The 27,904-nt window shown below is 33.6% G+C and overlaps 2 protein-coding genes and 1 pseudogene across 2 annotated transcripts; all 3 read right to left on the bottom strand.

Moving 5' to 3' along the window:
- Positions 1-1,477: 1,477 nt before the first annotated feature.
- On the bottom strand, positions 1,478-3,763 carry LOC145592883 (putative galacturonosyltransferase 9; annotated as a pseudogene).
- Positions 3,764-8,015: 4,252 nt separating this feature from the next.
- LOC145591674 (uncharacterized) lies at positions 8,016-9,298 on the bottom strand. Its single transcript, XM_081648181.1, has 3 exons — positions 8,676-9,298; positions 8,439-8,550; positions 8,016-8,336 (listed from the first exon to the last, which is right to left on the bottom strand). Exons 1-3 carry the CDS (start codon positions 9,296-9,298, stop codon positions 8,016-8,018), a joined length of 1,056 nt encoding a protein of 351 aa, XP_081504307.1.
- Positions 9,299-21,197: 11,899 nt separating this feature from the next.
- On the bottom strand, positions 21,198-24,297 carry LOC145591336 (putative galacturonosyltransferase 9). The gene is made up of 3 exons (XM_081647769.1): positions 23,862-24,297; positions 21,991-23,205; positions 21,198-21,831 (listed from the first exon to the last, which is right to left on the bottom strand). The coding sequence occupies exons 1-3, from the start codon at positions 24,027-24,029 to the stop codon at positions 21,556-21,558; spliced, it is 1,659 nt and encodes a 552-aa protein (XP_081503895.1). The 5' UTR covers positions 24,030-24,297; the 3' UTR covers positions 21,198-21,555.
- Between the last annotated feature and the right edge of the window lie 3,607 nt (positions 24,298-27,904).

The raw sequence follows: 27,904 nt of genomic DNA, 5'->3' as shown, positions 1-27,904 counted from the left end.
TGAATACCTGCGTCACTAAGGCATTAGTTCAAGCCTTATGGATACTAGTGCTTAAGTACCTACTGTTCAGATTTCATGATCTCACGTCTGTTTTGCATTAGTGGGGGATTGTTGGAGTATTTGCAGTTCTAGTAATGCAAATCGGAGAGTTACCAAGTGAGTGTGCAAGGAGTTAATAAGGGAGTGGTATAGCTCGCCAGCCCAGCCGAGTATTGGGCCTTGCGAGTAGCTTGCGTGAGGTTTGTGATTATTTCCTTTTCCTTATTACTCCTATAAATACAACTCCTTGGTCATTATTCAATGTGATGTAAATTTCATTAATGAAATACCCTAAACACATAAACACAAACCTACGCTTTGAGATCTGAACAGTTCTTGAGTAATTCCACTCTTCGGGTTCGGGTACACGAATTACGAAGGAGAGTTGCGTTAAACTTGGGGGGCGTGCGTCATCAGGAAACCTGTACCGGTGGTGGCGTATTTCACTTCTAAGGCAGTGGATTATATTCCACGGCGCGACTATGAGTTTGAGATCTTTAATCAAGTATTTTTCCCCTTCATCTTCTCTATTTTGTCATTGGAATCAACAGGTATTTTACCAACAAACGCTAAGAATACAGCTCCTCACCAAAAGCTGAAATCACTCAAGGTTTATTTTGTTATGGCATGAAAGAGTTGCAAGTTTTGGCCCCAAATCTTGTATCATTCAACTTTGAAGCAAGTTTTAAGAGAAGTCTATGTATCAAGGATGCTCCGCAGCTTGCATCCTTGAGCCTATCAGTTTATCCTTGTTTAGAATCAGAGTTGAACTCGACATTTCCTAGAGATAAAACTTTATTTTCGACCAGTTCTCCTCTTATCTCCCTAAGCTGGAATCTATGGTTGTCACAGTTTGCTACTGACGGGAAGGAGCTCCTAGATAAGTACAGACTGTGCATGATTCGAACAGAAAAAGATAGGCAAGTTATACAGAAAATCAACATGGACTATACATATGTTCTGATCCCTGCAATAGAAGACTCTGCAGATATTGTTAATTCCTTTGGAGATGAAAGTTCCAAAGCAAAAGGAAAAAAAGGGAGATTATATTGTGCAATGCACCCGCGACCACCAATCACTCTGACATACAACAGGCGACCAAGGCAGCAGCAGGACATGAACGACAACCCACCCCCACTACATGATCAAGCAACAGCACGCTAAAGCTGCAGCAAGCAAAGGAGTTTGGCTTATTAGCCATTCATTGTGGTAACTCCAAAAGAAGACAAATAGTTTAGTAATTAGCAATTAAGGCTCTTGCCAACTCTTGTAGTGTAGTAGTAGTATAAATAGTAGTTGTCTCTTAAGAAGTAGGCAGTCAGACAGTTGTATTACAAACTTGGAGAGTAATGGCCTAAAGCCATTGATGCCTCACGCAAGCCTTTGAGCTTTTATCAATCAAAAACTACAATCTTCCGTCTATTATTGTTGTTATTAAACGTATTCCGTTTGTGCAGATATTTATGTGACCTACAGATTTTTATATTACACAAGTAATTCGGATGAATCTTTGACTATATAACACTTTTTAGTTACCTTGTTTCTGAAACAGGGGATTTGTAAAAACAACAGGCTAAAATTGAACATCTGCACAAACTCCATGTCATTGTCCACATACTTGATCCATAGCTCCTTGTGTTAATTCATTGCAATATCAAGCCAAGGCTTCATGCTCCCATTAAAATGGATGTCTTCTGCATTAGTAATTCGTAGCATAGAAATATTAATATTAGAATAAAAATACACAAAGCTCAAAAGGGAGGCATAGTCATACTAAGTTTTGCCGGTAATGGTACTGCTGCCTCCAAGCATCCAGACCAAATATATTCATCCCATAAGCCCATGCACAGGCATTGGGGTTGAAGTCCTCCCAAATCAGATAATGAGAGAAGTTCAAGTACTATGAGTTTGTGAGTACCTATGAAAGGATACAAAGCAAGTCTCAACAAACCATTCACCCTACCATCTAGATCAATGTTCCATAAATCAGTCAAATCGTTTTGAACTTCGACATCATTGTCCAAAAGCCAATATGGTGCAGGTCGGGATACATTTGAGGCAAGTAAAATCAGGGATGACTAAGCATTGACAAGTATTTGGTATCTTTAGTAGCATTCTTTGCCTGGTTCTCAGAGTCATAAGTTTGAGACTTTACTGATTCAAGCTGTCTAAGCACTAGCACATAAGATGGGCTCAGTGTGGTCTTTTTTTTTTTGGCTGGTCTTGTTGATGAATGCTTATCCTCAGACACTAAAAGTCTTCCACTAGTTTCACTTCAATGTGGGATCCCCCTGTGGCTGGTCTCATCTTGAACCAAACCTTTATTGCTACAACAATCGTCCTATCTGTCAGTTGTCAGCACATGGAAAACATGCTTCCATGGCTCGTTTGCGTTCTTCACCCAGAATTCACAAGAATTAATACAACAATGACATTCTCTGAGACTATTGCATAATTACACAAGGTTGGGTCCTCAAACCCAGGTTTTAGCTCTTTATCCTGATACTTGGGCAATTCTCTCTCTAACAAACCTCATAGCTAGAGACTGCAAATTTAGGCACAGATTTCGCAGCAATGTAGCTTGCAATTGCACCGTTCTTTTTTGCTTTAACAAACTGCTCATGAACAATATGGCATCCTTTAATTGATTGTCATACGACTCTTTAGCTTCAGTAATCAATCATCAACCTTCACTTTATCCTTCATTTCCTTCTCCAATTGCCTCAAGACATCCTCATCCACACTGCCTTCAGTCTCAAACAAAGCAGCATGGTAAGCTGGTTTAGACAACATGCTTTTAAAATTCTGGGCCAACTCATCATACAGCTTGAGCTGCCGTGAATTATCGAGCTCCAGCTTTCGTGCATAGGCATGAACAAGCATGACATGATCATGGGCTTGTTTATAAATCAAATCCAGCTAGGTATTCAATGGATTTAACTTGAAAGCTAAAAATGACCTATAAATATATGCATTCCCAGTTGTTGGCAATTCCTGTTTCAACCACCAAATCATAAGCAAAAACAATTCCAATTTCCATAACCTATACAAATTCCAAGCTAGGTTGCAGGTTTATATTAAAACATACAGGAGACGAGACCAAGCCAGGTTGCAGGTTTATAATACACATCTACATACCATTTTCACATCATAATTCCACTCCCTCCATTAATCCCTTCAAAACTAAAGAAGGGAAAACAATTAAACAAACCCTAACATTCCCCACTAACAAATCTATCCGATTGAAAATACCCACAACTGCTTTTGCACAAAAATCCATTATACACACTATTTACAAGAAAAGAAACTCAATTTTAATTAAATTAACTGTTTTTCCTACATAATCTCTCACTATTGTTTAAATTAACAAAGTCTGATTCTAAAAATGAGCGAAATCCAACAATTTCAATGAGCTATAAAGCTAATTATAAAATCAATAACATAACCTATTAAAATATAAAATCAATTGTGGGTAAGCTAAAACTAGTGATACTAAGTATAATAACAACTAGATGATGAATTATAACATAAATTATTAAAATGGAGCAAAATACAAGAGTAACGAAAACATGCAGGATCTGATTATGTGAAGAAGATGGATAAGAAGAAGAGTTTAAGAGTAGCAAGGAAGAGGAGAGAGAAAATGATGGAAGATCGGGTATGACATTATGCCCATCAAACCCAACCCGGATCCACCTCTTCCTCCTCTCTTAGCAACCGCCATTGTTCAGAGATCTCAATATACCCTTTTCAGTGGATGATTTGAACCCGAAAAAAGTGTTGTTGAGTGTATAATGACTAATGAGAGTGAGAATGAAGAAGATGATTTTTGGTTTGACACCCGTTATGAACACATGCAAGTCACGTGGTGCTTCCAATTTTTTATTTTTTTTTTTTTTATTCCAACAAGTCCAACTACAAGTAAAACGCCACATCCCTTTCAAAACAAAAAAAAGGAAAAATGGAAACTAAAAATCCAACCTTTGCGCGATCTGACAATAAAAATCCAGCCTTCTATTAATCTCATAAAAATCCAACCTTTATACCCAACTTTCTTTGACAGATCATTACCTGTTTATGACCGATTTTTGTAAGTTATGTGTCACGTGTCAGTCATTAATTGGTCAATTATTTTTTTAATCATTAAAAAACAAAAAAAATTAAAAAAAAATTAGAAAAGCCCAACCCCACCTCCTGACCACCCCATCCCCACCGTACCTAACCACCCCATCCCCACCGCCCACTGCAGCATCTGCTCCAAAGCAACCACCAGCCACTGCACCTGCTCCAAAGCAACCACCAATTCCCCTGCCACCACTACCACCTTCCCCTGCCACCACTCCCTCTCCCCCTCCCTCCCCTGCGTAGCGCAACCTCCCCCTCTCCCCCTCCCTCCCCTGCGCGAAACCTAGCCCCTATCAAACCCCAATCGACGGCGACCCTAAACCGACCCCAAACACAAGCCCTGACCTACCCCAACTTCCACCATTATCAAACCCCAATCGACGGCGCGGCGACCCTAAACCGACCCCAGACCCTATCCCGGACCGCATCGTTTGGGAGGAATGCGTGAGGCTTGTGGTTGGGCGTTGGTTTGGGAGGAGAGAAAGTGGAGGAGGAGGAAGAGGGTTTCGGTTTCGGGTTTGGGTAGGGTGGGTAAGTGGTGGCAGAGGTGGACTGGTGGTGGTGTAGAGAGGAGTGAGAAGGAAAGTGAGAATTTAAAAAAAAAAAAAAAAAATTTAACCTGTTTAACAGGTTAAAGGTCAAATAGATCTGTCAAAGAAGGTGGGGTATAAAGGTTGGATTTTTATGAGATCAATGGGAGACGGAGGGAGTATCTAACCTATTTTGTTTCATGGAAACAACCACATGCATACAATACTCTTGATACTTAATAATGAGTTTCAAAATTTTGAGCGATTATTTGTACCTTTTTAAAATTAATTTTATGTTCGCACACAATAATAAAATAATACTCCATATTTGTTGTATATAGATGGCGAAATTGATCCATCCATAAATGAGTATAAAGCCATTAGAAAACAGATTACCAATAGCTTTCCATCGGTATATACTCTAGGTATTTAAGAGAAGAGTCGAATGTTGTGTACAATAATCTGTTTTCAATTAAATTGTTTTGCAACAAAATTTCAGACTACAATACAACAAATGTACAAGAAGTACTAAATTCAAGACAAAATTACAACTGCAACCAAAGGGCTGATTCAGAAAAGTAAACTACAAAAGTGCCCTTAGTTAAGATGATGGTGGGATAACTTCAAAGTGCTCTAGTGATTCAAATTAATCAATCAATCAATCAATCAAAGCCTTAATCCCAAAAGTGGGGTCGGCTAACATGAACCAAATTTGATTATTCCGTGTAGTCATCAACATAAATCTTTCTCCTCCATCCCTTACGATCCAAAACTTCATCCTCACGTAAATCCATGCACTTCATATCCTTCCTCACTCCTTCCAACCAAGTCATCTTTGGTCTCCCTCTTCCTCGTTTAATCCCTCCATGGTCCCACTCTTCCACTCTTCGCACCGGTGCACCCTCGGGTCTCCGTCTTACATGTCCAAACCAACGCAGACGATTTTCCCTTAATTTATCTACAATGCCCGCCACACCTACTTTCTTGCGAATAACCTCATTTCTGATTCTATCTCTTAAAGTGTTTCCACACATCCACCTTAACATGCGCATTTCCGTAACCTCCATCTTTTTAATATGCTCTTTCTTAGAAGCCCAACATTCTGTACCATAGAGCAACACTGGTCTTATGGCAGTCCTGTAGAATTTTCCCTTCAACTTTAAGGGAATGCTGCGGTCGCATAGCACTCCCGTGACCGCTCTCCATTTAAGCCACCCTGACTTAATCCTGTGGGTCACGTCTTGATCAATGTCACCATTCTTCTGGATGATCGACCCTAGGTACTTAAAACATTCACTCATGGTCAAATCCTTTCCATCCAAACTCACCACTTCATTGCTTGTCCCCCTCTGAGTGCCAAAACGACATACCAAATATTCAGTCTTACTCCGACTTAGCTTAAACCCTCTAGATTCCAACCTTTGCCTCCATTGCTCCAACTTGACATTAACCCCATCCTTAGTCTCATCCACCAAAACGATATCATCTGCGAACAGCATACACCATGGAACCTCATCTTGAATTGGTCTAGTTAATTCGTCTAGAACCGTTGCAAAAAGAAAAGGGCTTAATGCAGACCCTTGATGCAATCCGATTGTAATAGGGAAATCTTTTGTCAACCCTCCGCATGTCCTCACATTTGTTGACACATCCCGATACATATCCTTAACTAGGTCTACATACCTTCGTGGGATACCTTTCTTCAACATTGCCCACCAAAGTATCTCTCTTGGCACCTTGTCATATGCCTTCTCTAAATCAATAAAGACCATATGAAGATCTTTCTTCTTTACCCTATAAAACTCCATCATTTGTCTTATCAAATGGATTGCCTCCATAGTAGATCTCCCAGGCATAAAACCAAATTGGTTATCTGAAATGCTTGTGCATGCCCTCAACCTTTGTTCAATCACCCTTTCCCACAACTTCATAGTATGGCTCATAAGCTTAATTCCTCGATAGTTAGAACAATCTTGAGCGTCTCCTTTGTTTTTATAAACCGGGACCAAGGTGCTCTTCCTCCAATCTTGTGGGATCCTTGTAGCCGTCCATATCTTGTTGAAAAGGTTTGTTAACCAATCAATACCAATCTTACCCAAACACCTCCACACCTCTATCGGTACCCCATCAGGGCCAACCGCCTTCTTAGGTTTCATCTTCCTCAGTGCAATCTCCACCTCTACTCTCCTAATCCTTCGCACATACTCCATGTTGATTTCTTCATCACTCATAGAGGTATCTCCTATCACAACTCCATTACTTCCATTAAATAATTCATCGAAGTACCCCTTCCACCTGTCCTTGATGCCCTCCTCTTGCACTAGGACCATTTGGTTCTTATCTTTGACACACTTCACCATGCCAATATCCTTCCTTGCCTCTTGTCTTCTCTTTGCCATCTTATAAATGATCCTTTCTCCCTCCTTGGAATCAAGCTTTTAATAAACCTCCTGATATGCCTTTTCTTTTGCTTGGCGAACAGCTGCCTTTGCCTTACTCTTAGCCTCCTTATACGCTGCAAAGGTTTCATCACTCCTACATTTTCCTAAGGCTTGATAGCATTCCCTTTTTTGCTTAATTACTGCTTTCACCTCTTCATTCCACCACGAAGTATCTCTCTGTACCGAAGTTCTTCCCCTTACTTCCCCTAAGACCTCTTTGGCCACTCTTAGGAAACAGTTCTTCATTCGTAACCAGGTCATGTCCGGATCCACCTCTCCATCCCAATCCGCTTCTTCAATTACCTTTTCTGTAAAAACCTTAGCTTTTGCATCCCTTAGGGTCCACCATCTAACCTTGATTCAAATTAAAAAAAAAAAAATTACTTTGAGAAACTTGATTTTTTTTTTTTTTTGTATATAATACTTCGTATAATAAGTCAAAGTATCAAACAATAAGTGCTATCTTGATGCAAAGAGGGAAGAGTGGCAACAGAATTAGATCATCAGGAAAACAAAGCATGATGCAAGGTCACCTCATAGAATGTACCATACTACAAATAAGGAGAACTGATAGAAAAAAAAAAAAAAAAAAAAGGATTTTTTGGAACAGACCTCAACATGGGCTACATCTGAGCTAATATCAATTCCATTTTGTTCTTCAAATAAAGATCATTTCACTATACCTGAAACAGAGGCAAAAGGGTCAGATTGCACATAATTCATTACAGATAGCAAAAGGTATTCTATTGAAACAATTTTGGCACTGGCTGATTACATAATTCTATAAGCAGAAAACACAAAAATCTGCCTAAATTTACACTATCTTTAAATTTTAATTAATAAACTAAAAAAAAAAAGTGTGCAATTCAGCTACTGCTAATCATGAAATATCAGCTGGACGTTTGTATTCAAAAATTTTCCTGAGTTCCTGTACACATATCTTGCAATTTTGAGCATCATCTGCACTCCATTTTAAACGTGTTTGCACAAACAAATCGTCACGCATCCTTCGAGTAACATATGCACTGAGATTAATCTTCTGGAGAGAATCGGTGCATTCAAGAAGATAGGCAAGAAAGTTTGTGGTATATACATTGGCTCTAAAGCCAGACAACTTGACCTCTTTAAGTTTCTTATGCGGAGACATAATTGGCAATTCGAATGCTTCCATTTCCTCAAGAGAAGCTTCTATTGATGGGAGCTACAAGCAACACAGAAAAAAAAATAATCAATTATGACCAGAAATGAATAAGAGACTCAGACTGACATATATATAGAAAGAAGGAAATTAATAAATACTTACATTTAGCTCAAGTAGCTCCAAGTATGGGGATCCACTGATTATAAAAGCCGCTACTTGGCAACATAGTCGTATTAAAGATGAATTTGCATCCAACACCAGAGTTTTTAGATTGCTAAATACACAAAGTTCCATAAAATTACTCATATCCTGCACAAATGACACACCAATCCATCATGTAAGCATAAGTAGCCAAAAGATAAGAAAAATCAGTACGCTCAATGAATTGCTTCTGCTTACCTCAAAAAGAGCAACTGAGACAACCATAGATTCCTTAATACATAATCTTCTCTTATAACATAATCTTCTCTTATAAAGTTTTTTCCTCTAGGAAATATCGGGTGCATATCTGATTTTAAACCAGTTTCAACTGATAGGCTCAGGGATGCAAGCTGTGGAGCATCCTTAATACATAATCTTCTCTTATAACCTCCTTTATACTTGAATGATACAAGATTTGGGGCCAAAAGTTCCAATTTCTTTAAGTCAAAACAATCGTACAGCTTCAGTGATTTAAGCTTTAGGTGAGGAGCTGTATTCTTAGCATTAACTAGCCCACGATTATTCCTCAAATAAAAATTTTCTAGAGAGGAACAATTGTATAAAATTATGTCAAATACTTGGTCTGAAAGGTTTACAAACCTAAGACTGAGATCTGTTAAAGACACAAAACTTCTAACATTGGAAGAGGAACGATTTAACATCATCATGTCCTCTCGAGCAAACACATGGAGAGGAACATAATAATTGTCAAAACCTTCATGTCTAGGCCAACCTCCAAAGTCGAGTTCAAGCTCAGAAACACGATTTTGAGTTGCAAAGGAAATCCATTCATCAATATAAGACTTAAATCTCTCAGACATTGGGTGCACAATCCTGAATTTATGCAACTTTCCACCATCAAATTTCACCAAAACTTTGTTGACTCTATGCACAAGTACTTCAGAGTAATAGTTTGTCTGAAGAAAACCAAAGTCAAGAAAAGGGTATGATACCCAAGCATCAGCCCATCTCTTTGAAAGGATGCTAGTTGCTATTGCTTCCTTCAATGTTAATCTGGCCACAATATTTGACAGGAGTTCATCTGGCAATTCACTAATCCGATCTTTCTCTTCATTTTTTTTGAATTTCTGTATAATCCAAACACAATTGAAAAAAAAAAACATCAATCATGTTGCAAAGCACAAAAATTTAATCATAATATCATCAGTTTTGTTTGTTGCAAAGAACAAAACTTAAATCATAATACTATCATTTTGTTTGTTGCAAAACATAAAACTATAACCATAATACCATCAATCGCATTGCAATTTGCAAAGCACACAAATGTTACCCTAAATTGAAATATGTTGCAAAGCATACAAATTTAACCATAACCCTCGATTTTTTTTTTTTTTTTTTTTTTTGGGCAACCCTCGATTTTGTTTCTAACAAAACACAAAAATTAAACCATAATACGATAAATTAGATTCAAAGCACAAAATTCTAACCAAAAAACTATCAACTTTGTTGTTAAAAAATTAGCTAAACTGACCTTTAAATTACGAAATAGAGGATGACCCAGAACACTTGAGTTGGCCATGCCTTCCGATTTTATACAGAATCTTCGATCCGGATCAATATATTTATGCCGAAGATCTGATAATGAAGAGTAATTCCTCAAAATTTCAAGGTTACTTCAATTTTTGTCAATTGAATTGAACTTTTTTTTTTTAATAGAATTGAATTGAACTTCCGAAAACATGATACACAGGAAACCAATATAATTGTGTAATAAACTAATAACAAGATAAAAACTACTTGTACGAGTATTAGGAAACCTATAACTAGTTTACTGAGTAAATCATATAATTAGTTTCCATTTTTTAGGATAGTTTCCTAAAATCAATAAACTACCAAAGATACTACCCCTTCGTTCCTAGGCAATATTTGGGTCAAATTTTAATTACTTTGACTATAGAAGTATGGAGTATGGGATATAAATTTCCAATAATCTAAAAGAGAGAATTTTTTTTTTTAATAACTTAGGGTTTGTTCTCATTGACTGAACTGAATTTATTAGAGCCAAACTGAACTGAACTGAACTGAAATGAATATTTTATAAGAGAAGGAAATTACGAGCTGAACTGAACTGAACTTATAAGAGCTGAACTGAATTGAACAGAAAATAATCGTATGAGAACAGACCCTTAGTCATGTAGAATCTTTTTTAATTCGTTGTAGGTAATAGATATCAAATTTATATCAAGTCTAAGGCATCGTTCACTTCACCTTATTTTTGCTTAACTAAAATTATTTTTACTGAACTGAAATTATTTTTGCTGAATTTAAATTATTTCTACCGAACTGAAATTGATTTTACTAAAAGAAAAGTAAAATTAAAGGGAGTACATTTTTCTAGGGATAGGGATCCCCCCCCCCCCCCCCGCGCATAGAGGGAGTAGGCGAAACGTACCACTTCGAACCCTACTAAGCCTACTACCCTCTTCTTTTCACCCGAAACAAGGCAGCCAAAGTCCCCCCCACCCTGAAGATCTCAATCTAACGGAAGCTCCTAGAACCACACTGTTGCCGCTATCCTTCAGGGATGCCTCCTATGCTAGGGGAAATTGCATTTAAAATGGGAGTAGCGAAACTCTTCTTCATTTCTAGAACTGAGATCGAGCTATGAAAGACCTTCAACGAACAAGACTACATATAGACAAGAGTGAATCATACAGAGGCAGAAGTCGAGCTAGGAGGTCTTTCTTAAGTGATGATTGAGCATTTTTTTTTTTGAATGACAGTATATATATATATGTGTGTGTGTGTGTGTGTGTGTATACATACATATATATATATATATATATATATATATATATATATATATATATATATATATATATATATATATATATATATATATATTGGGTTGAGATCCAATGAGAAAGATCTTAAAATGAGAAGAATGAGAAGCAATCTTAATCGTACAAATGAATCCAACGATTCACAATTCACCTGTACAAAGTGCACATTTAACACAAAAATTACACACATTTACTATAAATTTTATGCACATTTAATTCAAAATTTATGCATATGCTTTTTTTTCCTTTCAATATCTCTATCTTCACCGCACAGGCTCTCTCTCCCCTAATAAAACTTATTCAAAGTTCAAACTATTGATTTTTTTTTTAACAAACAAACCCTTGATTTTAGAGATGAGAAAGTAATTGTCATTAGGAGAAATTTGGAAACCAATAATGAGTATTTTCGCGCTTCGTAACCCATGTGAATTCTTTTGTCGAATTGCAATCTCGATCGAGCTCGTCATAGCATTAAACATTCTAAAATTACCATTAATAATGTAACACAATGTCTTAACCTAGTATAAAAGGATCTATCTTATAACTTGACAAAATGGGGTAGAGTGATGAACATGCAGGAAGAGAAACACTAGAGGAGAAAAAGAAATGAGTTTTTTCATTATTTACAGTTTTGCCATTAATGAAACATGTTTGTAGAGTCATTGGATTATTTTATTTGAACGTGTGAGATTCATATATATATATATATATATATATATATATATATATATATATATATATATAATTTTTATTTTCACATTTTTATTATATGAAAATTCACAATAATAATCATCTTAATGATGGAGGGTCCTTTTTTATTATTTTTTATTTTTTAATCTAATATATATAAATAAAGTAGGCATTTTTGGAGAGCATTCATTGCGCCACATAAGCAAAGGTATATTTTTGACAAATTAAAAATTAGATTTTTATTTTATTTTAGAATTAAAAAATTCACTTGCCACCTAAACAAAAGTGACGAATGAGATTTAAGAATTTTGCCACGTAGTTAAAAATAACGAATAGTGATTTATAAGGATTTAACTTATTTAAGAAACTAAAAATTATCTTTTAAGAAAACAATTATCTTTAGATATAGGATTTATATATCTAAGATAATCTTGATAGTGTTTATGATAAGAAATAAAAATTATTCCTTAACAATAATTAAATTAAAAATTTTGATGCCTACCACTATAAATTGACACATCCTACAACACCAATAAAATTTCATATCAATACAAAACCAAATCAAGCGAATTTTGTGTCACAATTTTGTGTCAGTTTTCGGTCATCAGTGGCTGCGTAATTCTTAGTTTTATTTTTTAAAATCCATGTTTAAATGTATATTTGTGATTATTGCTTGCTTTGTGTTTATTTGGAATGCTTAATGATTATATGTTTATGTTTTGTTTACTGAATTTTGTTTTTATATGCAGATCTAATTTAATTAATCAACGAATTAAATTCGAGCAAAAATGATTGGAAAAACAAAGTATGATAAGGTATTATATCTATATAAATCGTTTACATCTATTAAATTGTTTTATAAACCTTTTTAGTTTTTATTAATTAATTTTATGATTAAAACAATTCTTTTGTGATTTAGGTAGCTTAATCAAGTCATCAAATTAACTTAATTGAACAAATTAACGTTCATGCCTCAATTAAAGCCAACTTTGTACAGTTTCGTCCAAAGTTAATTGAAATAAAAGTTTACTCCATTAGTTACTTTTCAATCGTTACAAATAACAAGCGGCGACAAGGGACGATTAAAAAATTCCAATGCATAGATTTGATTTTGTACAATTACAATTGTTAGATCAATTTTACAAAAATTTTATTGATTTATTTTATAAGACTATAAAGATTAATTTTATATAAATTTTATTTTTGCTAACATGTTTTATTTATCCAGTTTTATTAGATGAAGAAATAGAAGATAAATAGTATACATGTTTTTATTATTTTTTAATATTTCTATTTTTAAAAAATCAACGAATAATGATTTAGGATTTAAATATGTAAAAAATAAAAAAAAAATCTTTTGACATTAAAGATTTTATCCTTATGTAACAGATAAATTATCATATTTACAATTTTTTTTTTGAAAGATATCATATTTACAATTTAGTTATATTTTTAAATTCAATTTTCATATAACTAACAACCACAAATAAAATACATAACAACAATAAATAAAGTCACGTTATAAATTACATTAAAAAAAAATAATACTTTTACAATAGGCAATAACACTTTAATTAAATTATTATTATTATTTTTTTTTGTCTGAAATTATTAAATAGAAAAAAAAATCAAATACGAAAATATCTTTTCTTGAGATTAATATATGGAAAACCGTGCATCGCACGGGCTTTCATCTAGTTTTTAGGAATGGAGGGTCTTCTACTAATATCTTAACTACCAAGTTATAGAGGGTATCTTCCCAAAATGCGTCTTTTAAGGTTATATATTTTTTACAGTATTAGTTTTTGCCTTGTGTAATGCACGGATTCATAACAATAAGAGATTTGAGCAATAACGGTCAATTAATATGAAGTTAGTTTAAATGAAAAAACTTATATATTATTTTTTTAAAACTTGAATATATTTGTAGTGGAGACAATAAAAAAATACAATTAATTTACTTTGGACTGATTTAGACTCTGCTCTACATGATGTTATGCGTAATGTGCCGTATATTAATTTTGTTTTCTAATCTCATGTAAAGTGGGAGGACAATTTTGTTGCTTACCATCACACAAAGTTTATTCAGTTTGGTGTTGAGCAAATACATGGGTAAATCATAGCCTTTATAAGTTTTCCCCGTATGTTTGTATGGACAAAATTATAATTAAATAATGCATGAGATTTTGTGATGTCACAAATAAAATGTATGGACAAACTATTAATATACACACTAATCATTGTGGTCGAGTTATTCGTGTTTATTTTGAATGAATAAAAATAACTTTAAGTACGAACACATTCAGTTGAATAGAGGAGAAAACAAGTTTAGACATTAAAGAGTAGATGAGTTTTCGACATCAAATCATCTTAATCTGATCTAGACCTCATACGCATAACTGCATAAGGATGACAATTCATCTCTTAGCTTATGAGTTATGACGATGATGTACGTTACTGATTAATATTGTTTGCCCTTGATATCCACTCGACACCTTTTTTTTTTAATTTTTTTATTTTATAATAGCAACCGATGATCGGCCACCTGTGGGACCGACTCCCGACCAGGATGTACCGGCAGCTACTCGACCGGCAGAACACACAAATTAACTACAAATAATTAGAAAGGGTAAAACGACATCTTATTACTATGTTGTTTGCCTCCACTCAACACCTTAATGTGTAAGGCCCCCTATTTACAACTTTATATATAGTAGTCAATAATCCTGTAAATCTATAATCATCTTAGGTAACTTGTACATATAAGGTTACTTGTTGTGTGAATTATTTATAGTTTTTTTTTTTTTTTTTTAAATAATTCAGAAAATAATAAAGCTTAGTTAAGCTATCAAAATAGGCAAATCTATTTATAGCTTGGTTGTAGTGAATAATATATGAATCAACTTTCATTAAACAATTACATAAAATCAAAGCCAACATATTTTTATCCTCAAGCCTCTCATCATCTCTTTTCCCCATAATTATACAAGTTTGTCACAATTCACAAACATACAAAATAGTATAGAATTGGTTCGTGTTCTTCGTCCGCTAATATTAAATCAATCCGAAAGTGTAAGATATTATTATCATTTTCTATTAGCCATTTATGTTGTTTTATAACAAAGTATTAAGAAGGAATAAAATTCCCACCTGAAACATAGTTTGTTCTCAAAGGAAGAACTTTATTTGGCAAGAAAGTGGAGGGAGGTCTATTTCAATAATGTGCGTAGTACTAACCTAGTATTACCATACGTATCATGCAACATTGAATTGTCCCCATCAAATTGAGCTCCCAAATGAAGTACTTATGTCATGTACTCATATGCTCGTGTTTTCTTTGTAAAAAAAAAAAAAAAAAAAAAAAAAAAAGCTCGTGTTTTCCGATGATAAATCATGTGCTTTTATAACGATAAGTAACATCTTTTTCGTGATATATACTAATATCTATATTCTCTCTCTATTTCAGGTGCACCTCAACGAACATTTTAGAAAAGCGTAACTTACATCTTATATACTCTTTTTGTTCATATTTAATGAGTTGATAATTAATTCGAACAAATTTTACTGTTCTATATACTCCAATATGAATCATTGTGTACGGAATACTACGCTAAGCTATTCAAGTTGTAATTAATTTGTGATTATATTACTTAGATAATCATAGGTTATTAACTAATGACATTATTTAATGAACACAGGCCACTTTTCTAGTGCCCCTTTTTCTCAAAAGGCCAAAACCATAGAATACACCAAGTATCTAGAAAGCTTAATAAAGTATCTTCCTTCAATAAGGTCATTTTAGTAATTACACAATACCATGCCAAATATTTTTTTGAAACACAAGTATTTGACAGCTATAAATACACACACCCTTTTGTAACCTCCTAAACCCAAACACAAACACAAACACAAATAAAATGAGAGAAACAAACACAAGTACTTCTGTGTGGAGATGGAACTCTCCAACACCTTACCTCTTTTGTGCAGTGGTTCTACTCATGGGGCTTATTGCAACTGCATTGCTTATGCTTGCTTGTTCGTACCGAAAGCGGCCGGTCTCCCCCTCGACCTTGTTCGATGGGGAGCCGGTCGGATGGGAAACGGCCGGGATTCAATCAAGCACCGAGCTCGATACGAAGCCCAAATTTGTTGTGATCATGGCTGGAGATGAGAAGCCTACCTTTTTAGCTGCACCAACACAAACACATGCTGTTTCTTCTAACCACATTTGTAGATGTGATTCTCCAGTCTAAGCTCTTAGACGTTAATTACATTCATGTTGTTTTAGATTAGCTAGATTTTTTTTTTTTTTTTAAAGGTGAAATACCCATTTATGTCATACTAGTATTCGTTTTTTTTATGAACCATTACTAAAATTTCTTGCTACTTGATTTAGAATGATATGGCTCATAACTTTTTTACACTTTGGTATGGTACGTAATTAGTTAATTACTCGTAGCATCTAATTAGTTGTCACGTACTTGTTCAATACAAAGTGGTCCGTACACTCCGTAATATTTTCATGAATACACATTTTATCTAATCAAGAAAATGCTCTAAATGGCTAATAATCTAAGGAACAAAAAATACTGTTGGTAAAAGAAAAGGCCGTATGAACTCTGAACAGAACTTTTAGACGCAAGTACACCATAATATGATTGGCAAAATACCCAAATTAATTTAAGAGGAAGATGGTGATTATATTATTAAACACACATGCGTCACCTATCTGTCAATTTCTTGCTTATTTATTTGGTCAGGATCATAAATGACGTGATAAATTGAGCGACATATATATTATTTTTCCGATTATACATATGTTCTCTTAACTAAAAAAAAAGGGTATTTTTATGAGTGAAATCCTTCGACATTATGTCATCATTCTAGAGAGATTGAGAAAAGCAATACTTGTACAATGAACATGTTAAGTAACTTTAGACTGAAATTCCTGGTCATTTCTTTTTTGACAAAGGTTCTTATGATAAAACTAAATGCCAGCCCTTGAATTATATATAGATATGATTATTATAAAAGGAAATAAAACTATCAAAAGTTGCACATCTAATAGCTTATATTGTCTCAAAAGTTTTATATTTGGACAAATTTTATATGTTTCGGACTTACAATAACTTATTCTAATATATGAATATATCTGGGTGGCAAAGTTTATTCGAGAGTAACAATTAACAACTCCAAGATCACAATAAATTACAGAATTCCGAAATTATTTCAAAATTAGTTATTAATTCGTAAATTATTGCGACTTCAACTCATATATCTGAAATAAGACTTTTTAAATGTTATTAGTGGGATGCAGCAACTCGAAAATGAAAATCGAAAAAGGTGGATGAAAAGGACAAAAGAAACAAATAGAGTACTGTTGAAGAAAGGAGACATCTGTGGGTGGTAAGAAGGGAAAAATTCATTGTGCTCCCACTGGTTTAAATTATGCTACGGATATTCTCTATTTCATGTATTATTAATAAAGTAGCTTAATAAGCATTACATTTATAATTTATCACATCACAACCCTCCATATCTAATACAATAAGTAATTTAGGCATTAATGCATAATTTAAACTTGTGAATCATATAAAATTCATATAGCAGTAAAAAACAATTTGATGACAAAAATAGTTGCATCAGAAATTGCAGTAGAAAAGGTATTGGATGTTAGAAGCGGCAGCATAAAAGCCAAAATTAGCATGCACCAAGTCACCAACTACCCAAGTTGCTTAAACACAGCACTTCCTTGATTTATTTATTTATAATTTTTTTTTTTTTTTAATTTTAATAGGTCTGCTTTGACTTTTACTCCGTATATTAATTTGATGATACCCGTGAAAAATAAAGAGTGATGTCTATGTATCAAACGTATACATAAACGTATTTGTGGCACACGCATCTTACTCCTACAATCCTACACGCCAAGTTAGGGCCTCTTCTCTTCAACTTAATTTCAGTTCAGCTCCAATCAGTTCAGTTTCTAATTCTTCTCTCATAAACAATTCATTTTAGCTCTATTCAGTTCAGTTCTCAATTCAGTAAATCAGAGCAGGCCCTTATACATGTACTCCGTGGTAATTAACATATACCCAGTTCTAATAGTAGTTAGTGTCAGTGTTCTTCTCGACTGAATTTCACTTATCTTATTAAGTTATTAATCATGAACAACTACGCAAATACAATTCACTCGGACCTTTGATCTTCAGGAAAATGAGGTTGAAAAAAGTCACTACTCACTAGTCAATAGTCACTAAACTATGATAACAGTATAAATAAAATGCTAGCAATTCAAACCCCTAATTCTGAAGCCTTACACCAAGCTCCTAAAGTGCATGTCAGAGATTTATATAAAGCAAAAGGATGATTTAAATGCCTCAAGTATATTCTCATATTCTTCTGTACAGTTAACATGACAATTCTCTTTAGTTTAAACAATCACATGCAAGTCACTTTGTAGGATGGAGAACTAACTACGGAGTAAATGTCATTTGACAAGGAAGGTTCAGCAACAACATGGAACTTATGCAGGAATGAAGAATCAGATCCTTCCGGATGTTTTGTTTCAGGACAAGTTATTATCAGATGTGCATAACCTTGAACGATGAATGAAACGAGGCTAGTTTAGAGGAGATAGAAACTTCAGAATATTCTTTAGGTGATATACCTAACCAAACGAGGAAAAAAAACACATGGAAAAGTACAATGACAGACGAGTACTCTATCAGGAAAAAAAACTCTAGATAGAGTACTAAGCTTATATCTCTACTAAGCTTATGTAATCTCCCTCAACCTAGCCATAGCAGGCTAATTAACCTAATTTAACACCAGGTGGTTGTGGACTGGCGGTAGTTGCCTCTGATGGAGTGTTTGGATAGCACCAGTGGAGGCAGATAGAAGGGTGCAGAGGGGAGGAGAAATGGGTTTGTGTTTTTATTCTACCTCTTTCAAACTTTGGAAGCATTAAGTTTTTCTTAAAGGGAAGGAATTTCGATCCTTGTTTTCCCTCACATTCTCTACCCCCAATCCATATCCAGATAAAAGAAAATGGATCGATCACTCTCGCCCCTTCCTTTCTGTTATCTGGACACACTACAATTAAATAATAACAAATACAGTAGACAATAAGGGTGAACCATGGGCGGATTTAGGGGGGGTTCAAGGGGTTCATTGAACCCACAGATTTTTTGTAAAAAAATTATAAGTTTTAATTTTTTTTTCTAAAAAAAAAAACAAAAAAAAAAAAACAGGGTTAAAACAGTTTTTGTGAGGTAAATAATCTCTTGAGTAAGTTTGGCGCATTGGTTAGAGCTGAAAGTTAGAGCAGTGAGATGCTTATAAGTCCTAGGTTCGATTCTTACTATCCCCATTTTTAGTTTTTTTTTTTTATTTTTTTTTTAATTTTTTTTTCCAGATTTCACACAAAATAACATTAAAAAAAATGTTTATTGGGGACTTTTTGTTTCATGTGAAGTATAATTTTTTGTAATAGAATTATACTTTAAAAGTAGTAGATTTATAAAAGTAGTAATGTTGTAACTAGTATAGACTTTAAAATTGAAAATAACAATTATTATATTGTTTATTTTGTGTATTATTATAGATTGTAGAGCTTTTGTTACCAACTTAGCATGAGTTTAGAGTCTTTTTGGTTGTTTTAAAAAAAAAAAAAAAAAAAGTCTTTTTGGAAACGTGCCGAGGATTTGCAAAAGTCCACTACTAGTTCTTCACCTAGTTCAAGGAATCCTCCGATAGAAGAAGAAATTTTGTCTCCTATTGATGATGCGGATATTGAGTCGCAAAATTTGAACTTATGTATTGAATATTTAACTAATATATTATCATCGGTTTTTTTTTTAGATTTCGAACCCACGGTTCAAAATTCCTGGATACGCCACTGGGGTGAACACACTACAAATAAATAATAACAAATACAGTAGACAATAAGGGTGAACGTATCACTTCTTTTATTGAGAAGAAGGAAGGAAGAAATCCTAGAGAACACTAGATTCATACTCCTTCCCAGCATCACTACTCCAGCTGCAAACAAGGCTCGTCACTTTCTTCCAGTTTAATCAAATCCCAGTAGATTATATATGCATCCTTTCTCCAGAGAACTTTTATAAGCAGTAACCATGCTGATTAATGATTTGTAAAGACATCAATAGTACGAGAAGATTTTCTCAAATCTAAGTGTCAGTGAAATATAGTGTGATATGCTATATGCTAGTAAGAGTCAGTGAATTAGAGGAAGCAAGAAAAATGTACTTAGCTTTTCAAACAGCTTAAAGCCAATTGAAGAGCTTAAAAAAAAATAAAAAAAAATAAAAAAGGGGGGGGGGGGGGGGGGGGGACAAATACCATCCCTAGAACCAAGTATAGAGATTGGACTACAGACTATGACTATCCCCAGGTTATCCGAAATTCCGAAGCCTAATACTACTCTCATCCATCATTTGGGTAATTTGGCTATCTACGTTTCTAAGCTTTTTGATACGAAGAGTACTAAATACCACACCAAGTTTCCAAGGAGAAATGTATAAGCTTCAGAATCGAACAAGAGCAGAGGCTAGAATCACTAGTGATACATGCAGGTATTAGGTTTTCTTACCAACAAAAAACCGAAACATAAAGATTGGATAAGCTTATGCACCGCCATGAAAGAGGACAATAACCTAGTTCTCCGAAGAAAGCAAAACAAGCAGAATTTCTAGCTCTGTAAATGGACAGAAGGGAAGGAAATTATGGGCTTCACCACAGATGAATGTAAATGACCTATGAATATATGCATTCCCAGTTGTTGGAAATTCCTGTTTCAGCCACCAAATCACAAGCAAAAACCCAATTCCAATTTCCATGATCTATACAAAATTCCACAAGCCACCACTTTATCTAGCCGTGACAATAAACAAGGGTAGAGGCTAGAAGGATTCCTGACACATGTAGGCATTTGGAGTTTTTTATCTACAAAAAAGCGGAACAGAAAGATGGGATATGCTTGTTGCACTGACATGAAAGAGGTATACCTAGGATCTATCTACAAAGAAGTCAAAGCAAGCAGATTTCCTAGCTCTGCCAATGGACAGAAGGGGTGGAAATTTGGGCTACTCAAATACGGAGTAGTAAACAACTTCCTTTGCCATAGATGAATGCAACCTAAATAATACCATTGTAAACCAACTTCAATAAATCAAGTCAACTATACATACAAACTAAGTAGAGCTAACAGCGTGTAATCTTGATCATTTATCAAAAATGTTGTCTACATATTGCTAAATCCAGTCACATCAAGTGTCTCTAAAAAATACATTCTGTAAATCTGTATATAAACTACCCAAGCTGGGTGTTTTAGTACATCCAACAGTAGCACCTTCGTGGCTGAAGGAAGATGGAATGGGATCAAGAAAAGAAAATAATAATATAAGACCAATATGGAGTGAAAAAAAGAATGGAGTTAGCATAACTAAACTTATCGGAGGGGCTTGCAAGCAGAACTGACATGTACGAGTAACTCAGATGAATCTTTGACTATATAACACTTTCCAGTTACCTTATTTCTGAAAGAGAAGGATTGTAATCATCTACAGGCCAAAATTGCACATCTGCACAAACTCCATGTCATTATCCACATACTTGCTCCATAACTCCTTGTATTGATTCATTGCAATATCGAGCCAAGGCTTCATGCTCCCGCTAAAATGAATGACTGCTGCATTAGTAATCTCATCCATGCTCACACTTGGATTATAACCAAGCCCAAGGACGTGCCAAGATTTGTCCAATGTCTTTGTTTTCAAGTAGAATGTGGCCAGGCCAGCTGGAAGCGTTCCTAGCTGCCACAAGGTATTGTCTTCATTCTAGAAAACAATAAGAGCGATGAAGTCAAAAGAGGAGCCAGCTCAAGACACTTGAACATTAGCATAGAAATATGAATACTACAACTACAAGTCAACAACAACAACAACAAAGCCTTAGTACCAAAATACACGAAGCTCAAAAGGGAGGCATAATCATACCAAGTTCTGCCAGTAATGGTACTGCTCAGTGCATTTCTCACGCCTCCAAGCATCTAGATCAAATATGTTCATCCCATAAGCCCATGCACAAGCTTTGGGGTTAAAGTTCTCCCTAATTAAAGGATGGGAGAAGTTCAAGTATTGTGAGTACCTATGGAAGGACCCAAAGCATGTCTCAACAGCCCCATTCACCTTACCATCTAGGTCAATGTTCCATACATCAGTCAAATCTTTCTGAACCACAACATCATCATCCAAAAGCACAATACGGTGCAGATCAGGATACATCTCAGGCAAGTAAAATCGAAGATGACTCAACATCGACAAGTACTTGGTATCTTTAGTAGCATTTTCTGCTTGATTTTCAGAGTCACGAGTTTGTGACTTTGCTGATTCCAGTTGTCTAAGAATTGGCACATATGATGGATTCAGAAACTGGAAATCTTCCACAGCTTTCACTTCAACATGGGCTCCTCCTGTGGCAGGTCTCATCTTGAACCAAACCTTCATTGCTGCAACAATCTTCCTATCTGTCACCACATGAAAAACATGCTTCCATGGCTCTTTTGCATTCTTCACCACAGAATTCACAACAACTGATACAGCAATGACATTCTCTGAGAATATTGCATAATGATACAAGGTTGGGTCCTCAAATTCAGGTTTCGGCTCTTCATCCTTATACTTCTCTGGATGGGCGATTCTCTCTCCAACAAGCCTCATAGCTAGACAATGAAGACTTTTAGGCACAGATTTTGCAGCAATGTAGCTTGCAATTGCACCATTCTTTTTCGCTTTAAGAAACTGCTCATGAACTGCAAATATAGTGTCCTTTAATTTCTGAATCTTCAACTGATTGTCATATGACTCTTTTGCTTCAGCAATCATCAACCTTGCGACCTTCACTTTATCCTTCACTTCCTTCTCAAATTGCCTCAAGACATCCTCATCCACAGTGCCTTCAGTCTCAAACAAAGCAGCACGATAAGCAGGTTTAGATATCATGTCTGTAAAATTCTGGGCCAACTCGTCATACAGCTTAAGCTGCCGAGAATTATCGAGTTTCAGCTTTCGTGCATAGGCAGCATATGCATTAACAAGCATGACATGATCATGGGCTTGTTTATGAATCAAGTCCAGCCTGGTTTTCAGAGGATCTGACTTCAAAGCTAGAAATGATCTATGAATATATGCATTCCCAGTTGTTGGCAATTCCTGTTTCAGACACCAAATCATAATCAAAAACCCAATTCTCATTTCCATAATCTACACAAATCCCACCACTTTATCTAGCCGCAATAGTAAAACATATAGAAGATGAGACCGAACTAGATTACATGTTTATCCTACACTGCTAAATACCATTTTCACATCAAAATTCCACTCCTTCCATTAATCCCTTCAAAACTAAAGAAGAGAAAACAATCAAACAAATCCTAGCATTCCCCTTAACAAAGCTATCCAATATATTTCGCCAAATCTCCCTATATACACATTCTACAGCAAAATCCCACGAGTTCCTACACCACAGAACAAGCTAACTCTATACTACTAATACTGAGTTCAATTTTAGCAAATACCCACAATTGCTTTACAACAACAACCCATCATACACACTAATTACAAGAAAAAGAAACTCAATTTCAAGTAAATTACTTATTCTTCCAACAAAATCACTCCATAATACTGCCTAAATTAACAATAAAAATCAACATTAACAAAGATCTGATTCTAAAAATGGAAAAAAGCAAAAACCAACTAATTCAATGAGCTAATAAAATCAATAAACAAAACAGCATCATAAATCATAAAATCCATAACAAAAATTACAAAAAAAAAGGCAGCAAAATACAAGAGTAAAGAAAACATACAGGATCTGAAGAAGATGGGTAAGAAGGAGAAGTGAAGAGAAGCTTAAGAGCAGCAAGGAAGAGGAGAGAGAAAATGACGGAAACGAAGATCGGGTATGACATTATGCTTCGTATACCCATCAAACCCGACCCGGACCCACCTCTTCCTCCTCTCCCAGCAACCGCCATTGTTGCACTTCTTCAGAGATCTCAATATACCCTTTTCAATGGATGATCCGAACTCGAATTTCAGAATCTGGGTTTTTGTAATTGATCAGAGAAAAAGGGTTTGTGAGTGTAAAATGAGAGTGAGAGTAAAGAAGATGATGAAGATTTTGGGTTTGGGTCGGTGGTTTAACAGAGGATTTTTTTTAATTTTTTTGGGGAATTTTTGACGAACTTTTTTTATTATTTTTCTCTATCGATCTACCATGTCGGTAGTGGTTGTAAACTGTATGATATCGATTACTTTGTTTTTATGAAGTTTTGCTGTAATTTTTGTTTGATTTTAGTTTTATGTAAGATGAAATTCTTTAATTTTGTCCCGTCAAAAAAAAAAAAAAAAAAAAACTTTAATTTTGTAGTTTTGTAATTTGGTTGTTTACCATGGAATCTATTTGTATACTATATTAAAATAGGGTACAATAGCTTCATGACTGTCACGTGTTTCTGTTTTTTTTTTTTAAATGGAAGTTATTTAATTTAGATGGATGCATTATATTAGTAAATATTTTATATTTGTAAAATATTTATTTTGCTTTATATGGATGCATTATATTAGTAAAATATTTTTTTTGCTTTATATAGATGTATCCCAGTTTGCGAATTGACATATTTCTAAACACTACAACAAAAATAAAATATATTAGTACATGACGTGCAATGCTATGTACTAAAACAGGGTATACTAGCTCCAAAGCTGATACGTGTCCCTATTTTAGTTTTTTGGTTTTTTATTGTTTTATTTTTTTTTCTTTTATTTTTTTTTTTTTTTTTGAGTTGTCTATTGTTGGAATGTATATAATTGTCAAATATTCTATTAATTGCATATTTTAAAATAATCTTCATGATATATAAAATCTGATACACTTTACACATGAATATTGAATATTTTAGTTAAGATTATATTACAGTTTAGTAAAGATATATGTTAGATGTAGATGACTCAAATACACTAATTTGCATAAATTATTTTATAAATATACTACGTAATATACTACCTCCACTTTAACCTTAGGAATTGTAAATGGATAGAACTCGAGAAAGATAGGGTAGTATTAAGGAGCAAATTAATTTTGTAAAAGATGTTGAATTATATTTTTATACTTTAATTATAGTAAATAATATACTACCTTCACTTTAACCTTACAAATTGTAAATGGATAGAAATCAGGAAAACGAGAGTAGTATTAAGTAGCAGATTAATTTTTTAAAAGATGTTGAATTATATTTTTATACTTTAATTATAGTAAATAATTCTTTATCCTACATACATAATCTTAAGAAATAAATTTTTTTGTTTTTAGTTCTTGTATGGAACTCATTATAATATATACCTATTGAATATATAGTTTATCACTCAAGTAAACCATTTCTTAAAATATATATTTTATAATATGTAATATTCTTTCTTTTTTATAGAATGTAATATTATATATTCTTAAGTAGAATATTATTAAAAGATAAGGAGTGATACATATAATTTATAGGAAATATATACTTATCCTATATTTTATCACTCTATATATAAAATCTATGTATTAAAAATCTCTTATAATTGGTACAAGATTGACAAGTGATATTTTATCCTACAATGATAGTCAATAATGTATTTATGAATAGTTACAAATTATAAGCATTCTTGACCATTTTATGATGCTAGAAATTTTTTATAAATTATATTAGTAAAAGATTTATGATATTGTATATTATAGAATAATCTATAATATCTTATATCCTCCATATTTTAGTCAAGTTTAGATTATAGTTTAGCTATTTAATGATATTGTTGATAATATAGATTAACAATCACATATCATTCAAATAAACTAATTTATATAACATGTGGTCAAAATAAAAAATTATGATAAGTGCATTTTCATATTTTTTTTTTTATTCAAGAGTACCTCGAGTAACCCCTGGCTGAGTAACTCGAGTAACACCAGCCACACGATGTGACCATTCATAAAGAAAAATCCCCTAAACCATTAAAAAATGAGGTGGTCAATGGCTCAAGTAGAAATGAGGGAAATAATATGACTTAGGGCATGTTCTCTTCAACTTATTTTCAGTTCAGTTTAGTTCAATTCATTTCATTTCATTTCAGTTCCTAATTTTCTTCTCTCATAAAATATTTAGTTCAGTTCAGTTCAGTAAATGAGAACATGTCCTTAATATGGGTATTGATTGTCAGTTCATTGAGTTCGTTGAATTATTTTTCAAATCTTTCCATACAAATTAAGAATTAAAAAAAAAAAGGTTATTTTCAAGTAGTGCTTCGTATATCATTATTCTTTTTTATTTTTTTATTTTTTTTTGAAATAAACTTGGTATATCATTATTTTGAGGGTTAATTTTTTTTTTTTTAGGGTTAAATTATAAGTAAATTTATTATTACTCATTAAATCATTTTATTTTAAAATTTTGTGAAATGAATATGAGTATCAAGATTTGTAAGCCGTGCATCGCACGGGTGCTATACTAGTTGAGTAAATTAATAAATACTCCGTAGATTGTTATTTTGATTTGATTAATAGGAGGTTAATCGGACTTTGTAGTCGAATTTGAGTGAAATTTGGATGGATCGTTATTAATGGAACTTGAATCTTAAAGGTAGAGCTTTTCCGGAAGTTGGCCAATGTTCATATTTGAATATGTATTAGTATATATTTTAGCCCAATGCTTGAATTGATTTGACCTATATTTTAGTTTAAATTTGATATAATACATATTTATTTTTTATTTTACTGTCAAACATTTATTATAAAGTATAATACGGAGTATAAACATTTTATTTGTGTTAAAAAAAAAATATATGAAACTAATGGAAATGATGTTTAAAGGTGCCAAATAAATAATATGATATAATATAATAACTAATTAAGTCTAAAGAGCCTGTTAAAAAAAACAAAAAAAAAAGAGAGAATGTTTCAAGTTGGAAAATTAGGGCAATCGGTCAACTCTTTACTTTTTTTTTTTTTGACATGTCAACTCTTTAAGTCAAGGTCAACTCTTTACTTAGTTGAGGTTTGATTATATCGTGAATATGTTGATAAATTAGTTACCATATATTTTGATAATATCAATATTTTATATTTATACTCATATAAGTACAAAATTAAAGATATTAAGAGTCAAAGTTGTGTATCAACAAACGTGTCCGATTACACTAATGCAATTAAGAAAAAACATGTAGTAATTCTTAATATATAATGAAGGATTGCACTTAATGACCACCACTCTTGGGTTGATTTGTTGGCAAGTCTATGAGCATGAATATTGTAAATATTTATCCTCTTGTATGAGGTTTTAGCTGATGTAAACACATCCTCTTTGATATTAGAAAATGTTAAGGATTTTCAAGGAGAAGGGGATACCCAACAATCCTCTCTAGTGAAGGATTCACCACCTTATCTTTTGCGCCAAGAGGATAAAGAATTCAATACTCTTGTCCTTAAGGACCAAATTGACATTCTTGTTTATTGAGTGAGTACTTACTCCATTATTTTAGATTTTGGACTTGATTTCTTCCCTTTATTTCCACTTGATTTTTTTTTTTTTTTTACTAAACTATATTTATTGATTCTCCATTATATTTGTTCTATTATTAATTTTTTTTGAACCTAAATTATTACTTCGTAATCTATATATATACTAAAATAACTACCGCTGACGTCATCATTGCTTATGTGTCACTTTCTTATTTAATTTTTTCCATCCAAAATGCAAGGATGATGTCATATTTTTTCCTTTTTAAGAGCAAGTTTAGCCCCAAGTCTTAAGACTTGGATGTGACATCATTTTTGGTGGTTCCCATTAAAAATGATGTCATCCAATTCTTGTTA

The sequence above is a fragment of the Chenopodium album genome, chromosome 18, assembly GCF_948465745.1.
Source record: "Chenopodium album chromosome 18, dcCheAlbu1.1, whole genome shotgun sequence".
In the NCBI taxonomy this organism is placed as follows: domain Eukaryota; kingdom Viridiplantae; phylum Streptophyta; class Magnoliopsida; order Caryophyllales; family Amaranthaceae; genus Chenopodium; species Chenopodium album.
This window is presented reverse-complemented; position numbering and strand designations above follow the sequence as displayed.

Coding starts and splice junctions, on each gene's coding strand:
- LOC145591674 (XM_081648181.1), bottom strand. CDS start 9,298: ATGTCTGAGAGATTTAAGTCTTATATTGATGAATGGATTTCCTTTGCA. Junction 8,551..8,675: donor TCTCAGTTGCTCTTTTTGAG/GTAAGCAGAAGC, acceptor TTGTGTATTTAG/CAATCTAAAAACTCTGGTGT. Junction 8,337..8,438: donor TGGAGCTACTTGAGCTAAAT/GTAAGTATTTAT, acceptor TGTTGCTTGTAG/CTCCCATCAATAGAAGCTTC.
- LOC145591336 (XM_081647769.1), bottom strand. CDS start 24,029: ATGGCGGTTGCTGGGAGAGGAGGAAGAGGTGGGTCCGGGTCGGGTTTG. Junction 23,206..23,861: donor ACCCATCTTCTTCAGATCCT/GTATGTTTTCTT, acceptor TGTCTGAAACAG/GAATTGCCAACAACTGGGAA. Junction 21,832..21,990: donor ACCATTACTGGCAGAACTTG/GTATGATTATGC, acceptor ATTGTTTTCTAG/AATGAAGACAATACCTTGTG.